Source organism: Humulus lupulus, chromosome 8 (assembly GCF_963169125.1).
Source record: "Humulus lupulus chromosome 8, drHumLupu1.1, whole genome shotgun sequence".
NCBI lineage: Eukaryota > Viridiplantae > Streptophyta > Magnoliopsida > Rosales > Cannabaceae > Humulus > Humulus lupulus.
This window is the reverse complement of record NC_084800.1, coordinates 18,680,530-18,698,642: the sequence shown is the minus strand read 5'-3', so window position 1 is coordinate 18,698,642 and position 18,113 is coordinate 18,680,530. Positions and strand designations below refer to the sequence as shown.

Here is an 18,113-nt window from a genome sequence, read left to right as displayed (position 1 = left end):
CTATTTTCTAACATAAATCTCAAAAGAGTTGAAGTGTAAATGTAACTTTTATAATTTTTAACATATTCGAAAACAATTTTAACTGTTCAGCCAAAATCAAATTTACATTCGCTATACTTTTTTCTTTTCTTTTTATTCACTAAAAGCACATATGATAAACTGCAATAAAAAGAGGCATAACTAAGACAAGTTTTAATTTACGACTAAACTCACGACAAGTCACACGTAGTCAAATCAAAATGCTCACTCAATATTTGATGGGTTTGATAAAACTGTAAAAGTTTTAGTTTAGGACTAAACTTAATGATAACATATTTAACGGGTTTGATTTTAACTATAGACACATGGTCAGGGAGAGTCTGCGATTTCTTTTCAGTGTATTACATTATCATTTTTAAATGATTATTAATATTAATATTTAATACAATATTAAGAGAATGCGGAGTCATTACATTGGTCTCAGTATCTAATAGAATTTCTTCTAATTAAGTGAATTCATAATCCATCTAAGTATGTTCAATGGCTAATGACAACGAATCATCAAGTTAGTACAAAATACTAAAACAAATCAGAAAAATACAATTTAATATCTCAAAAGCACCTAAAGAAGAGGAAGCTAAAAATACTACGACAGCAAGCTTCTTCTACTTCTCCTTCTCGAACATCCTCGGACATTAATCTTCATCTTCTAGTATATAGTTTTCCTTCCAAAAACTTGCATTAACTTATTCGTATTTGTCCTTATTAACACGAGTATTATTTGAGTTGGAATCTCTACCTAATTTTTCTTTCTTTTCATTTTTAATTGTTTAATTGTTTTGTCTTTCTTTTCTATTAACACGAGAAAATTTCGAAAAGGTAACCCTTCATCTATTTAATTTTGGCGTAGGGCAAACCGTAATTATATCCTAAAGAAGAACATGTGATTAGGCCCACCACAGATGCTTGTCCTCACGTGGCAGCACGTCATTGATTTCTTACGAGGTAACCTATCACCACTCTTAGCCTCTCAAAACTCCAACGTTTGTTTCCTCAAATTCACTTTATTTATTTATATACCATCGAATTCGAACTGCATTTGTGCTCTAATCACATACTAAAATCAATCTTCACCGTCCAATTCCGCCGCAGTCTTTATCAACGGTCATAGTAGGCATGTGAGGTGAACAATAGACACATGGTCAGGGAGAGTCTGAGATTTCTTTTCAGTGTATTACATTATCATTTTTAAATGATTATTAATATTAATATTTAATACAATATTTTTGAGAGAGAAAGCGATAGAGATAGAGAGAGAGAGAGAGAGAGAGAGAGAGGGGGAGGTATGGCTTGTTGGATCAATCAGAGCATGTTTTGCTGATTTAAGACTCTCTTGGAGAACACAGACATTCTTTTCTTTCAAGAACAGTCATGGAGATGGCGTTGCAAGCACATCGGCCATTGAGTTACAGAGCTGTGTTTCAAGATAGACAGAGTTTAAAGCTCAGACCTTTTCTTGGGTCCTTTCCACATGGGAGAATTTCCCACCTTGTACAGGTGAAACTTCATTCTTTGCACTTCTGTTTATGAGCCTTTAAAATATAGTACTACTGCATCTCTGTTTCATTGACCTTTGTTTGGGTACTGAGTCTGATCACTTATGCATATGCACTGCTTTTACTCGCAATTTTATGGCTTTTTTTTTTTTTTTTTTTTGAATTGGGGTTTGCTATTTGGAAGTGGGTTATGCGTTAATAATAGGGGTTTCTGAGTTTGGTTCTTTGGATTTGGTTTCTGGACTGTTTCAACGGAGGTTGTGAGCTTCTTTCGATTTTTTTTTTCTTAGGAATTTCTCATTTGTTATTCTCTAATAGCTGAATTTCTCCACGTTTGTATTGCAACTTGTAAATTGCTCTGTTTCAATCTAAATCATGCATGCTTATTTGATTTCAGTCTTCTTCATGGTCCAAAATACGAACAGGAAGTGGGGTTTCTTATCAAATCAATGCTAGTGCAGCTGGTAAAGGTAGCTATCGTTTGCATCTTTTGGTTTGAAATTAAGTACATGATTTTTATTTTTTCCTTTCCATTTTTCTAAATTTGCCCCTTTAAAATTAGTAGATTTTTCGAGGAGGAAACCCAAAAAAGTGTCAACTTCCGGATCTTCTTCAAAGGGATTTGTTCCAAAATCACCTGCAGGGACAAGAACCCAGAAGAGGGACCCAAAAGATGATGTGGGTGAAAAGGATTCAGAATCCCCAACATCCAGTGAACTTGGTGGACCCAACAAGAAAATGCTTGAATTAAAAGTTAATTCTGAGAAACATTCGGAAGTTGAAATTCCTCTGGAGAAGAATCTTGATGATGAAAAAAGAGAAGTATCAGCTGAAAATGGGACTCTAGGTAGTAAGGAAGAGACAGGGTTACAACAGGAAAATGCGGCTACTGAAGGTGATAATGTGGCTGATGGAATAACTTCTAAAGGAAAAGAAAAGAAGATCATTAAGAATGACAACACTGAAGCAGATAAAATCACCGAGGCGGATAAAAAATTAAAGCAAAAAGCTGAATTAAAGCTTAAGTTGGAGATGGAAGCAGAATTACGTAACAAGGAGATAGCAAGGCTTGCTGAGGAAAGCTTCTCAATAGGAAACAAGCTATTTTTTTACCCTCAGGTGGCGAAACCCGATCAAGATATAAATGTGTTTTTCAGTAGGAGTCTCTCTACACTGAACAATGAGGCAGATGTGCTGATTATGGGTGCTTTTAATGATTGGCGATGGAAATCTTTCACCAGGAGGTTAAACAAAATGAATCTCGATGGGGATTGGTGGTCTTGCGAGATTCATGTTCCTAAAGAAGCATATAAGATGAATTTTGTTTTCTTCAATGGGCAAAGTGTGTATGACAATAATGATGAGAAAGATTTCTGCATACCCGTGGAAGGTGGAATGGATGTGTTCTCTTTTGATGAGTTTTTGCTTGAGGAAAAACGTAGGGAACTAGAGAAACTTGCTCAAAAGGAAGAAGAGAAAGAAAGACAAGCCGAAGAGCAAAGACGAATAGATGCTGAGAAGGCAGCTAGTGAATCTGATAGACAACAGGCAAGGAAAGAGGTTGAGGGGCGAAGAGAATCATTACATCAGTTGATGAAACAGGCTGTAAAGTCTGTTGAGAATGTTTGGTACATTGAACCTAGTGACTTTAAAGGTCAGGACTTGGTGAGGCTGTATTATAATAGAAGTTCAGGTCCACTTGCCCATGCCGAGAAAATCTGGATACATGGAGGACACAATAATTGGAAGGACGGATTGTCCATTGTTGAAAAGCTTGTTAGGTCTGAGACGAAGGGTGGTGAGTGGTGGTATGCTAAAGGTATGTATACACATGTATCTTATCTCTATCTCTATCTTGCTTCCCCCACAATTTGGTTGATCTTGTAGTTTACTAAAAAGTTGAAAAAAAAATTAAAAAGTAAAATGCAAGGTAGCAATTTGGTTGATCATGTGTGGATAAAGTTCATTTTATCTTACTATTTTCTTTAAGCATTCTTCATGGACTGGAGGTCACTGAATGTTGTGTTGTGAGATAGAAAGCTACTAGAGTGAGTTATTACTATCACCACCACTTGAGACGGACTTAAATTGTTGGGTGAGTTGATGTAAGGGGTATGGGAATGGGACTAAGGGCTAATTGATTCTTATATACACTAGTAAAAGTAAAAGCTATTTCTTTGTGTTTGAGGGTTAAGGTGCATTTTCCATTTAGTGACGATCAAATTTCTGCTAACAAGCATCTTATGGTTTACTTTATTGCGTGCAGTTGTTGTGCCTAATCGAGCATTTGTCTTGGATTGGGTATTTGCTGATGGACCGCCTCAGAAGGCTAAAGTCTACGATAACAACCACCGTAAAGATTTTCATGCTATAGTCCCAAATTCCATATCTGAGGAACTATATTGGGTTGAGGAGGAATATCAGATATATAAGAAGCTCCAGGAAGAGAGGAGATTAAGGGAGGAGACTAAACGTGCCAAGGTAATGTTTAATTACATCTTCATTCAGATTATGATTTTAGATTAAAGATATTTTATAAAATGTGGTTGCGATTCTCATTTTATTTATTTATTCCTTTTGCTATTTTCACAGGCTGAAAAGACTGCACTTATGAAAGCTAAAACAAAGGAAAAAACTTTGAAAAGGTTTTTGCTGTCTCAAAAGCATATAGTTTATACTGACCCTCTTGATGTTCATGCTGGTAGTGTGGTGACAGTTTTTTATAATCCAGCCAACACAGTTTTGAATGGAAAGCCTGAAGTTTGGTTTAGATGTTCTTTTAACCGTTGGACCCACCACATGGGTCCCTTGCCACCACAGAAAATGTCACCAGCAGACAATGGATCTCAGGTCAAAGTTAGTGGTGAGTTTGAACCCTTAATACCCGTAAAAACAAAATAAATTATTAGGTTTGAGTTTTTTTTTTTTCAAGATATGCATTTTATTTATATTTTACCAGTAGTTATACACAACCTGACTTTAAAAGGTTAATTGTTACATGTTTGAAGGTGTCTCATATGATACCCTACCATTGGGTATAATAAGTAATTTTCCTCACAATTGAGTGTTGGTTTTTCTGGTTCTGCAGTCAAGGTTCCATTGGATGCATACATGATGGACTTTGTCTTCTCTGAGAGGGAAGATGGTGGAATCTTTGACAATAAAAATGGCATGGATTACCACCTTCCTGTATTTGGGGGAATTGCAAAGGAGCCACCAATGCAAATTGTGCACATTGCTGTAGAAATGGCCCCCATTGCAAAAGTAAATATATTAACCAATTGGGCATTTTTGTTCTGATGTAGCAAGTATATTATGTGAGAGGTTCTGGGATGACTTAGATATTCTGAGCATGAGGTGACTAACATTTGTCTTTTTGCTTCACGACCAGGTTGGAGGCCTTGGTGATGTGGTTACTAGTCTTTCCCGGGCCGTCCAAGAATTGAACCACAACGTGGACATCATCCTTCCAAAGTATGACTGTTTGAACCTCAGCAATGTAAGCTTCATCGCTGTTGCTTTTATGTGTGAAACTAATTGCTTACCCTCTCCTCTGTTGGTAGTTGAAGTCCATTTCCTTGGATAATTGATTTCGGGATTGTTTCCTCTTGCATGTAATTGAAAACCATATCATTCAATATGACAATTGGAGTTCCAGATAGATGGATTTTAAAATTTCCTATTTTATACTCTTCCATTTTGAGGTCCTTTAGGAACAGATCTGTCGTAGCTCTGTGATATTTTTTCTGAAATATGTCTGATTTGCTATAAAATTGCAAAGTCTCGTACTTTTAACCTGCAATAGAATTTGACATTTATCTCTGTAACTAAGTTTGCTCTTTATTCTTATTACAGTCGCTTAAAGTTTTGTTTTGATGTATAGGTGAAGGACTTCCAGTTTAATAAAAGCTACCACTGGGGTGGGACTGAAATAAAAGTTTGGTTTGGGAAAGTGGAAGGGCTTTCAGTCTACTTTCTGGAACCACAAAATGGGTAGTTATATTCTCTTCTATTCATTTTCAATGATTTTTTGTTTCATGCTGGATGTGTGTTTCTTATTGTTTTCATCTCTGTTTCCGGTACCATTGTGCTAATACACAGAAGACGTTAAAATATTTATTTCTTTGCAGACTCTTTTGGAAAGGCTGCATATATGGCTGTAATAATGATGCTCAGAGGTTTGGTTTCTTTTGCCATGCAGCTCTTGAATTTCTACTCCAAAGTGGATCTCATCCGGTAAGTTGAGTGATTACTTAAATTGTTTGTTTGCTCTATATGTTATTTTGAGGAAAGAAAATGAATAGTATAAAAGGTCAATCACATGAGGAAGACCTTCAATCTGAAGTTGGAAATCGCTGGCCTAACCGCCTGAAAAAAATATATATATGAAAAAACTTAAGAGTAGATATATGGAAAGTAGCATTTTGGGCGTTTGTTTGGCATGTGAATTTGTGAATCTGAGTTACGTTTCTTAACTATCTAATTCAGTTGGCATTAATTGGAACTTTTTTTTTGGACTGTTTTTCAGAGTAAATTAACCTAATGTTTATGCAAAAGAGTTGGATGAAATAATTAATTTTTAAAGGTACTGTCTCTAACCAACTTTGTGATGACAGGATATTATTCATTGCCATGATTGGTCTAGTGCACCCGTTGCATGGTTATTTAAGGAACATTATGTGCATTATGGTCTTAGTAAAGCGCGGGTTGTCTTCACGATCCATAACCTTGAGTTTGGGGCACATGCTATTGCGAAAGCTGTGGCAAAATCAGACAAAGCTACAACTGTAAGTGACTAGTATAAAAAGTATGCTAAAACTTATGAAGTCGGCTCAGTATTTGTTGCAGTTTCATATTTTCCAGTCAAAGTCAGTTTTAGTATATTTTATTGTAACTAAAGTTTGTGAAAATTATTCCATTGGATTATATGAAGCTATGTGAATCGGCAGTTTTCTTTCCCTCTTTGAATAAATACACCTTTTTATTTAATATAAATTAGGAATAAATTTATGACACTTTAGGTTTAGAAAAATGTCACGTATTAACCGTATGAATACTTTGCCCTTTGGAGTTTGAAGAAGATGGGTAAATTGTGCAGCATGCAAATCAGTGAACACTGTTCATCTCTAAATTTGCATTAAGCTACTATCATGACATGCAGTACTTTTTAATTTTTGGCAAAAGCATTTCACTAGAAGCAAAAATTTAGTGACATTTTTTTAATATGAATTATTCAATTTTTTTGTTTTCACAGGTATCTCCCACTTATGCAAAGGAGATTGCAGGAAATCCCGCAATTGCTCCTAACCTCTACAAGTTCCACGGGATACTAAATGGAATTGACCCAGACATATGGGACCCATATAACGATAAGTTCCTTCCTGTAAGTAACTTATTTATGCATCTTAATAAGATTTTTAAAATGTAGTTCTTTTCTTACATAAGTTGACAAAACAAATTATTGCCAAGTTCCTTACATATCTGTTCTTTCATTTAGTAACCTGACTTAGATCTATATACGGTTGGATGACATGCAAGTAACCGTGTAACTGTAACAAGTGATTTACTCAACCTCCAACTATTTTATTTTCACTTAGGTGGAAAATGCATCCCTTTCCTAGTTAATATATGTTCTTATGTATCAATTTAGTGCTACCCCTGCAAATCCTTTTAATTCACAATTTATGCTATCCCAGGTTTTGTAAAAAATAATATACCAAATGTGTCAGATTAGTGTAAACCTTGCAAGTTTCAAATATATCCTTTTGAGCTTGTGATCAATTATTCTTCATTTACAAGTGTCTAATGCACATTTCATACCATCCCAGCTATCGTACACATCCGAAAATGTTGTTGAAGGCAAAAGAGCTGCCAAGCATGCCTTGCAACAAAGGCTTGGTCTTGAAACAGCTGATCTCCCTCTAGTGGGAATTATTACTCGCTTAACACATCAGAAAGGAATTCATCTCATTAAACATGCCATTGGGCGTACCTTGGAGCGCAATGGACAGGTTAGCCATAATTTGTTTTCTTCTTTTTAACTGAGTGAATTATTATCCTGTATGGCGTAAGCCATTGATATAATTGGACTCAACACATGAACAGTGCTGATAATCTTGTGCTATTGATGACAAATTTTGCAATCCCTCAACTTCAAGGATATGATTATGTGCACGACACCTCATTTTCATTTCTCACGAGTCATTGCAATTGAAATAATATAACAAGGAGTTACATGATGGCAGGTTGTTCTCCTTGGTTCAGCTCCTGATCCTCGAATCCAGAATGATTTTGTAAATTTGGCCAATCATTTACATTCTTCTCATGCTCGTCATGCTCGTCTTTGTTTGACTTATGATGAACCACTATCACACTTGGTTTGTTCTCTTCAACTATCATTTATTGTTTTATATGTTCTTATCATATTGTTAGCATATTCACCTTGATCCTTCCATCTAACTCATTTGAGTTTTCCTTCAGATATATGCTGGTGCTGATTTCATTTTAGTTCCCTCAATTTTTGAGCCGTGTGGTTTAACCCAACTTACTGCTATGAGATATGGTTCAATTGCTGTTGTTCGAAAAACCGGAGGTATGTACATATGGTATTTTATGAATTTGCTGTATCGTGATGTTTTAATTGATCTGTGTACAAGTCTCTGAATAAAGTTTTGTACAAAATATTAAGCCATGACACAAGCCATCAGGTTTTAGTGATTCATTTTTAGTGATATAAGACACTAAAAGAATAATGTATTGATGTTCAAACATTAATTTCAACCACTTGCTAGCTAAGAAAATATTTAGCTTCCTCTCTTTTTTTTTCTTTTTCTGAAGATATTCAAAAACCAATTCCTGATAAATGTTGAATAACCCTACACTTTTTTTTGGACTAAAAGTGTAATGACTTCCATTTACATCGTCATTGCTTTTAGGACTTTACGATACTGTGTTCGATGTTGACCATGACAAAGAGAGAGCACAAGCACAGGGTCTAGAACCAAATGGATTTAGTTTTGATGCAGCTGATACTGCTGGTGTTGACTATGCTCTCGACAGGTATGTATTCTGCTAAAATATTGCACACTGAATCATAGTGTCTCTTTGGATAGGATGACAAAAACCCTTTGGATAGCGTCTCTTTGTGCTCATTATGAAACTGTTTTGACAGAGCAATCTCGGCATGGTATGACAAGCGAGAGTGGTTCAACTCATTATGCAAGACGGTGATGGAGCAAGACTGGTCTTGGAACCGGCCGACTCTTGATTATATGGAGCTCTATCATGCAGCACGCAAAATCACTTAAGCAAGGAAAAAAGTGAGGTCTAAGTTTTTTGTACATGTTAGTGGATTAATTTTTGCAGTAATACTAAATTTTCTTCTTCGTATAAGTCTTAAGTGAAAATAATGCAAGGTAACTCGATTGTAGAGCTGTTCATCTGTGTAGCTTACTAAATAAGAGGTCAGGTTCCAAGTGTTGTCTTACCAACACATAGAGCAATGCTAGGAATGTGTGGCATACCATCAACCCAGTGATGAGAGCCAAAGGCAGAGTCGTGCCTAGCGTGATCCATTTCTTAGTCGTGTTATGCCATACTAACTTACTATCTCCATACAACACAATCTATTACCCCATGGGCCATGCTCTAACATGTAGTGCCGTCTTGCTAATCTATTTATTTTTTGTAAATAAAGAAAAGTTAGTGAACTTTTTGTATTTAAAATAAATGATAAATTAATTCTCTTGTTTTTGTTACAAGTTTGTTTTCGCGAGTTTGTAATAGGACTTATATTTTTTTCTTTCTGGAGTATTGCTATAAGAGATTATATGGTGCTTATATACACTTGAGTTGTCAAATTATAATTGGTTCACATCTTATAATCTAAAATATTAAAATTATCAAATTTAATCATTAATAAAGATGTCATCTCAGTAGTATCGAGCACCATACAGTGCTTTGTAACAATGCTAATATTTGTGGGGCTATAAAACATTGCATAAAATGACGATGACTATATTGGTAAACCATGTATAAGGGTGAGAGTGGGACCTTGGGACCATAATGCTTGAAAACAAAACTCTCCTCAAAGGCTTTAAGTACGCAACTTTACAGCAAAACCTCCCTTTTAAGTGAGCAACTTAAAGAGCCTTAACATGCATGATGATGTATATACAGGATACTTAGTATGTAAGGTTGGCAATATAAGTCACAACATGATAATACGACTCGAAAACGATACAAAATTAGCGAGTTTGGGTTTAGTATAAACATGTCCAGGTGAAACTAGGTTAAACCCGATTACATGATTAAATTTCATGTTAAAAACAAGTTAACTTGCTAAACTTGAAATTGATTCATGTAACATGAATAAGTATATATTACTAAAATGTTCATAAATAGCTTAACTTAAACTTAACCTATTTATTAATATATTTATGATATGTTTATTACTTTTATTTAAAAATTAAAAGAATAAAATAATATTTTATTTTAGAGTTTTTATGACTAGATAATGTTATATTTTAGTATATGATATCTTATATTTTGAATATTAGATTTATGATTTAATTTTGAGTTGATTACGTAGGTTAAAATTAACCTATCTAATATATAAATAAATATTATATAGATTAATATGACTTGTTTGAACCTCTTTATCATTTTTATTTTATCTATGTGGGTTAAATATATTATAAATATGTCCAAAATATAAATGTATCATGTAAGTTTAACACGACCTGAATATGACTTGTTTAAATACCGTGTTAAATGTGTCGTGTCATATGTTAATCTGTTTATAAACATGTCGTGTTCGGATTTACATTTTATTATGACATGTTATTTAATTGTATCGTGTAGAAATTGTGTTGACCCGAAATACGACACGATAACACGAATTGACAGCCCTATTAGGAGTAGTAGGTTCGCCTTCTGAGATTGAAAATCAGCAATAAATGGTTTGGTATATGTTTCCTCCTTATCACTTGTGAAAATCTTGGCTACTACTGATCAAGATCGTGGTGGCTTTCAATTATCAATGGCTGAGGATTTTGTTATTAATATAATTGCTGGAAAAACCACTAAACCATGTTAGAAATAAACTTAATACGGGCCTCACGTTGATCAATATCTAAATCAAATCAAAATGCAAAGAATGATGTGAATTTGGCCAAGATTACTCTAGCCACTAAACTTTGTTCATTTGTGGCTGCCATTGAAATGAAATGACCAACATGTAAGGAGATGATAGTTTAGTGACTCAAGCATAGATGAGTAGTAGTGGGCTAGCCTAATCAATTGATTTTGATTGAAAACTTGGGAAGCAACAAAACTCAGTGGAAGCCTTTCACTTAGGTATTTATGGTCCTACTTATCTCCATAAAAGGAAAAGAGAAAAATTCAGGGTCTGAATGTGCTTATCAAATTTCAATATCAATAGATCTTTTTTAAAAAATTCAATGGCTTAAAGCAAGTTCTTTTCCTCAATGATTACAAAGTTCTCGGTGACAAAGTTCATGTTTGCCACTAAAAACATATATCTTACTAGGATCCCACGGAATTGTACCCACCAAATTGAAAATCCAGTAAGCACAAATCTTTTTTTTTTTTTTTAATAAGGGTTTATACTTTTTTTGGCTCTATATTTTGACAAATTATTTTTTAGAACCTATGTTTTGTAAAATAGTTAAAATAGAACCCTAAACTCAATTTTGATGAAATTTTTTTTGAATATAACAACACAATATTTAAGTAGAATGATTTTATTTTTGTTCTGAATTGTTAGTTTGGTAAATTATTTGTGATTTTAGTTAAGAAAACATTGACCAAAATCGGATTTAGTATTCTATTTTAACGATTTTACAAAACAAACATAGGATTCAAAAATAATTTGTGAAAATATAGGGTCCAAACAGATAAGGATAAGAAGAGAAAACACAGAATCCAAAAAATTATAAACCTTTTTTATCTGATGATATGATCTACTAAGCTTTAAACGCAATCATTTTTTATCATGTATGTATATCAAAATACCGAAAGAAACTTTAATATTCGAGGAAAAATTAGAGTATGGTGTACTACATAAACATTATATTTCTAAGAGATTGGAGGAATCAAAGTGAAAGTGGAGGGAATATGCCATTATCGTGATTTAGGGTGTGGAGATACATAAAAATCTATCCAACCTAATCAAAATACTTGAGCATGGATATTCACCCCTTATCCTGGATCCCAAACACATCCGCTTTGTACATATGAAACTATACAATACAATGAGGTTTAGAATTAGTAAATCTCCTTTTTTTGCAAGCTAAATTAAATTATTCAATTCTCATTCGTCTCGTAAATCTATCATATACAAGACATCATATGCATATATGCATGAAAGTCTAGCCAGCTTACCAAATCTGGAAAGGTTATGATCACAATAAAGTGAAGAGCAATAAATGGTAAAAAGACTGACTATGAAATGAGTAAATGATCAAGACTCAGAAGATCATGCAGAGAAAGGTAAATTGGAAGTCCGTAAAGTAGCATAAAATTATCAAATAAACTCATATGTATAATGAATTGAATGGATAAACATGACCTGATTAACCTGGCCCATCTTGAAGAATAGAAAAAAGGAAAAGAAAGCGTTGACCCACATGGCTGTCTTGGGTCATTGTCGTACAGAGCTCCTGATATAAGTTTTGAGTAGACCCCTCACTCAACCCCTCTTAAACCCTCATCTCTCAAACCACATATATCGATGTAACAACACCATCAATATCCATATCCAATTCCAATAGAGAGGCTTTAACTCGGCCAGCAGCACTCCCATCTAGGCCATCTCAAAAGAAGTTATAGCTTTAAGCCTCTCTCTCACTCCGTCGAATTAGCTTAGTTGTTGTGGTTGTAGTGAGTGACTTGGTTCTTGTTGTTATTGTGGGGTGTGGAGATAAGGTTACAGAAATCAGTGAAGTTGGTTTCAACCAATACATCTTCTCCACCTTTCCCAATCAAAGCCCGGTCTTTTCAGAGCTTTTAAATATTTTTTATAACTTTGTTTATTGAATGAATGAAAACTATATAGTTTAATATGGTGTCATGCCTTACAGGCTAGCTTATTCTAAAAGATATAACTTTGTTACTCTATGTGGCAAACAATGCTCAGAAAATTTATACCTGGTTACTACTAGCTTTAGTGCCTATTTTCTTCTTCTTCTTGCTAGTTATCATTTGTTTTTAGTTTACCTTTGATCTAGTTCCTCCTCCTATATACTTCAACTCCTTTCTGTGGCCTTCTTCTATATATTATATAAAATAATACAAAAACCCACCTTTAGTCTGACCATTACTTGAAGTTTGACATGGTGGGAAGTGCGATTCTCATCAAAACCCATCATTTCTTTCAAGTGTCAACAGAAGGACCTAAAAGTTAAAACCCCAAAATTCATGCCCACCAGTTTTTTTCTTGTTTTTTTCTCCTCCTCTCTGTTGTATTCAGGGTACCATTTTTGAAAGCCTTGAAATTTGTGATCTTCTTTTGGAGTTATTCATTGAAGACCTCAGGCCAAGGGAAAGGAAAGTAAACCCTTTCTTTTCTTATATTTTTCTTTTTCATTCAGCTTCTCATCCTTCCTTTATAGTTAAGTAGTTCTGGTCTTAAGCCCAAGTATAGTTAGAAAAATCTTTGAAAAAAAGTCCTACTCCTTTTGGAAGGGAAACAAAGCCAAGGTAGATTCCTGATATTATTCTCTCTGCCAAACTTTATGCTTTTTGATTCCCAAGAAATGAAAATATCATTTTTACATCTCTCTCTTTCCTCTGATATATATCTTATTTAGGTTGTATTATTCCATTCCATATATATATCACTCTTTTTAACTTTTTTTGGGCTTAAAAAACACCTTCCCCTGTATGAACAGTAGTTTTTGGTGATACTACCAAAGCCAAGCCAGAATGGAAGAATGGAATGGGAGATCAATGAGAGCTATTGACCAAGATTTTGAAGAAGAAGATATATGGGATTCAGTGAAAGAGACTGATAATATTAGTCATCAAGATTATTATTCAACTACACCCGGAATGAGAAAGAAGGCAGTCTCCTCCTCCTCTACTACTACTAGCACTTTACCAAGAATGATTCCCAGAAGAGCTAATGGTAATACTTCCAAAGCCACAGGTAATCAATCCTCAGCGCCCATGGAAATCCCTGATTGGTCAAAGATTTATGGGAAGAAAGGCACCAAGAATGGTTATCATCGTGATCATGCTGATCATAGTGATGATCGTGATGATGGTGGTGATCATGATAACGATGACGACGACGATGAAATGGTTCCTCCACATGAATGGATAGCCAGAAAGCTTGCAAGGAGTCAGATTTCTTCTTTCTCCGTGTGCGAAGGAATAGGAAGAACACTCAAAGGAAGAGATCTTAGCAAGGTGAGGAATGCTGTGTTGACAAAGACTGGTTTTTTAGAATAAGATATTACTTTAATGTCTTTTTTTGTTTTGTTGGGTCTCTACAACGTCATCAACAGTGATTTTAGGGCATGAAATGAAAGTATTATATTTGGTACTATTAGCTACCTAGACCTAGCTAGCTAGCCTAGTGCAGTGGTGTAGTCAAGCCCGGGTCCCATGTCATCTTTTTTGCTTTTTTGGGGTTTTATTAATTTATGGTTCATTATTGTAGTAATATAATATTTAGAGGCTGAGTAGAACTAGATTAGGTCCATTTTTAAAAGAAAAGAAAAGAAAAAAAAGAAAGAAAGAAAGGTAGAATTGGATTCTTGGCTTGGTGGTGTGTGGTGTGTGGTGTGTGGTGTGGTGCTCTTTAAGAAATGGCCGCCTCTGCAATTTTGTCTGCTAGTGGATTCCGTTGTACTTGTTATTGTAAGGTCCAGTAGGGTTTTTCAAAATCAATTAATTTTTAATTAGTATTATAATATTATCTTTCTCACCATTTTCCTATTATTATTAATTACAGAAAATCAAAAGCAGAGTAGCTTGATACTCAATATTATTACATTTACCTTGTCCTACTTACCCTATCAGCTTTTCTTTTTTTAGCTAATTACATATTTTTTCTTAATTAATTTTATAGTGATATAAACAGTATAATAATGACCAAAACATTTTTTTTTTGCTCAAATTATTATTATTATTTTGGATTTTTAATTTACGTTTTTGTTGTTCTTGGCACAATGCTTCTTTTTCCGGTCACATGATATACACACAAGTTATAATAACATACAGGAAGAGCCACATGGAAGATCCAACTCAATTTTTATTTTATTCCAAACTTTCTAATTTAAACTCCAATACTTTTAAATTAATACACATGTCCTCTTGGAATTTTAAATCTACACACATGTCCTCCTAATGTCTTTATACTTTAAAAAAGAAAAGAAAAAAAATCAAATATTTGTATAAGAAATTAAAACTGGTTAGCATTTTTGGAAGACGAAATAGTTTTTTTTTTTTAATTTATTAATATTACTCAATTTTGGTAAAAGAATTTGTTATGATAGTTAAAAAATATATCTACATGTTTTAAGGAATAATTTCATCTTTAATTTTAGAGTTATTATTTTGGATGTATTTAAGAGAAATCATATGGACGTAAATAAATTATACCTTTTTCAAAATAAATACTTCAAATTTCCTATTATAATATTACTATCCAACTAGGCAAATGCCAGATACATAGGAACATCATTGGTAGCAATAAATTTTGCAGGAATTCTAGGGTCAAAACTTATAACATATACATTATACTATATGTAATCTATTAGGTTTTTACATTTTCATTATAATTGACGATCATTTTAATTTCCATATGCCGATCTGGATTAAGATTCTGACTCCAGCCATGCCACTAGTATATATATTAGATGCATATTTAATGATTTTATTAATATTTATTTTTAGATTATTACATAATTATTAAGTTCCAATAATAGTTAGATCTTTATTTAATTATCGTGATCATTTTTATTGAAATTACTAAAAATATCAATTCAATATCTAAAATTGTCTGTCTGTTTAGAATTGGCATGAATGGCTTAGATTGAGTAATAGTAAAGCATCATACGGTATACAATACATTAAAAACTTTAAAGCATTAATTCGTTGGTTGTCTTTATATCCTTTATACGAACTCGACACATCAATCTGTGTAGTGTACATCGTAACGAGAAGAGAAGAGTATATTGTCAATATTTGTGTACTTTATTATGATTATTATTTATCGTGAGTGAGTGGAGTATCTCAAAATTTCCAAATAGATATCGCCGTACCATATTTTTCACTTATAAATAATCATGCGAAGTCCTAGATTATATTTTTATTTTTATTTAACGTTAGTGGTCCTCGTTAAACTTGTATATAATGCATGCGTATGAAACAATAATAATAATAATTAAAAATCAAAAAGTGATGAAATAAAATACTACTGCCGTTCTCTATCCACATACGCGCGTATCGGCAATTAGGAGTAGTCAGCGACATTTACAATCATAAACCTCTGCAATATAAAATAATTATAATAAATAAATCCAAAATTTTATTTACAAAAATATATGGTCACATCTTCAAAAAAAATACAAAATTTTAAAAGTAGTATACATGAATTTGAAATTTTCTTGAAATTCTAATTTTTCTATTTTTTAGGTTTAAAAACGTAACATTTTGATTACTTAAAATGTTAATAAGTTACCAATTAGTTACTTTTTTTATATAATTAATTATTTTTATAGCATATTATTTTATATACATTTTGGTTATCTTCAATACTTATTTTTTGAAACATTTTTATCTTAAAACACTGATTGATCATTTTGAAGTTATATTATGGTGTCTTATTATTTAAGACATTTTTACGTGTTGTCGATTAGTCATTTTCTAGAAACTAATGAGTTACAATAAAATATAATAAATTACTATATAGCTTATTATTAAAAGTTACTTTTAGTATACTATAGAATAATTTTTTTTTATATATTCTATTTAAAAGTTACCTAACAATACCATAAATAATCTATTTTAAAAAAATTTATTTGAATATTTTTAAATAAATTTAAGTTGTTTAGAATTTAATATAGGATCTTTTAAATGTAAAATAAGAATACAAATTTTAGTATATTAAATTTTGATCAAATTTAAAATTTAGTTACTTTTTTGTTAACACAATATAAAAATAAAACTAAAATGTTGTTTTTTTATTCTGGTCTTCTCCGGCGACTGCCAAAAAACATATGCTTCCCACATATCAAAATGATCACTCTGAAGAGTAGGTCGCGATGATATCATTTTTGAGCTCAACCGACTAGCGATGTAGCTGAAATTTTATTTTTAAGTTTTGGAGAAAAGATAAATGTATATATTTGAAGAAAGAGAAAAAAAATATAAAAAATCTTGTTTTGAGGTATAGATTAACGTAATTCAAATCATATTGAATGATGTAATTAAAATAATTAAGTACTTATTTGGGTACCATTTCATATGTAATTATACAAACAATTTTCTTGGTAATGCTACCCCATTAATTTTAGCTCGAATAAAAAATTGTTATTCTAAGGATACAATTTTTAAAATATGAACATTTTTTTAACCCAAATTGCCCAGATATGATAATATCTTAATTTCCAAACTACTTTTATTTTGGGTTTTTTAACCCTTGTTATATTTGCTAAGTTTTTTTTTTAGCTAAATCTAGAAAGCAAGCAAGGGAATCTAAAAAGATTCAATATCATTTTTGCATATATACAGAATAAGGGGCCACCAATAATGTAAAAAGAATTTAAGATGAAGAATCATCTTCCATGCTTTTCCAAATTGGTCAGATTCTTGAGATTTGTTGGTATCAACTATCCAAAAATATACAAAATGAAATATGGTTGCTATTATCCCCTTTTGCCGACACTTAGATAATTACAACTTACAACCACTCTTTTTCTTCCTACTATTTATTTTATTTTATTTTGGGATTTTTCTTTTGGGTACCCCTCTAGGTTTAAGTATTTCAAAATGTTCGTTGAGCTTTAATTGATCATCTTCAAGAATGAAAGGGGGTCCATATCACTTCTTTCTCTGCCTCACAATAACCAAAAAAAAAAGAAAGAATATAGGCACATATATTCATATACATATGGTATATATAGGTATCTTTAGTATAGATGCCACAAACAAGCATTTATTAGTAGCATATATATGTGGTACATTATTAATTGGCTTCTTTCTCTTAAATTTGAACTGCCATTCACGTAGATGGACCATATGAAGTTAAATTTTGTAAGGTGCTCTTATTTAGGAGACAGTTGAAGTAAATTTTGTTCTCACATGAGTTAATGTGGTGCTGCCAAATTTATAACCTTACTTTTGCAATCACATTAGATCATCTAGCCTATAATAAAAAGTGGTGATGAATAGTTTAAAGTTCAAGCCATGAAAAAGTAAAAAGATTTAGATGAGTAAAATACTAGACTAGACATAGACATGGTTCTATTAAATGAGTGGTCATGAAAAGACGAGTCAAATTCTGTGTAGGTGAATCATTTAAAAATTATTGACTAAGAAAAGGAAAGG

The 18,113-nt window shown here is 32.7% G+C and overlaps 2 protein-coding genes across 3 annotated transcripts; both read left to right on the top strand.

Moving 5' to 3' along the window:
* The first annotated feature begins 1,116 nt into the window (after positions 1-1,116).
* LOC133794978 (starch synthase 3, chloroplastic/amyloplastic) lies at positions 1,117-9,380 on the top strand. Of its 2 annotated transcripts, none has more exons than XM_062232429.1 (16): positions 1,117-1,536; positions 1,933-2,005; positions 2,098-3,354; positions 3,802-4,016; positions 4,128-4,398; positions 4,624-4,799; positions 4,927-5,034; positions 5,419-5,528; positions 5,666-5,771; positions 6,152-6,322; positions 6,790-6,918; positions 7,364-7,546; positions 7,781-7,912; positions 8,016-8,127; positions 8,471-8,594; positions 8,707-9,380. In XM_062232429.1, exons 1-16 carry the CDS (start codon positions 1,411-1,413, stop codon positions 8,840-8,842), a joined length of 3,429 nt encoding a protein of 1,142 aa, XP_062088413.1. In that variant the 5' UTR covers positions 1,117-1,410; the 3' UTR covers positions 8,843-9,380. The 2 variants fall into 2 exon arrangements, with proteins under 2 accessions (XP_062088413.1, XP_062088414.1); XM_062232430.1 differs by having other exon boundaries at positions 1,118-1,536; positions 2,101-3,354.
* Positions 9,381-12,342: 2,962 nt separating this feature from the next.
* On the top strand, positions 12,343-14,475 carry LOC133794975 (protein S40-6-like). Its single transcript, XM_062232425.1, has 2 exons — positions 12,343-13,256; positions 13,448-14,475. Exon 2 carries the CDS (start codon positions 13,482-13,484, stop codon positions 14,007-14,009), a length of 528 nt encoding a protein of 175 aa, XP_062088409.1. The 5' UTR covers positions 12,343-13,256; positions 13,448-13,481; the 3' UTR covers positions 14,010-14,475.
* The last annotated feature ends 3,638 nt before the right edge of the window (positions 14,476-18,113 follow it).

Coding starts and splice junctions, on each gene's coding strand:
- LOC133794978 (XM_062232429.1), top strand. CDS start 1,411: ATGGAGATGGCGTTGCAAGCACATCGGCCATTGAGTTACAGAGCTGTG. Junction 7,547..7,780: donor CCTTGGAGCGCAATGGACAG/GTTAGCCATAAT, acceptor ACATGATGGCAG/GTTGTTCTCCTTGGTTCAGC. Junction 8,128..8,470: donor TGTTGTTCGAAAAACCGGAG/GTATGTACATAT, acceptor CATTGCTTTTAG/GACTTTACGATACTGTGTTC.
- LOC133794975 (XM_062232425.1), top strand. CDS start 13,482: ATGGAAGAATGGAATGGGAGATCAATGAGAGCTATTGACCAAGATTTT.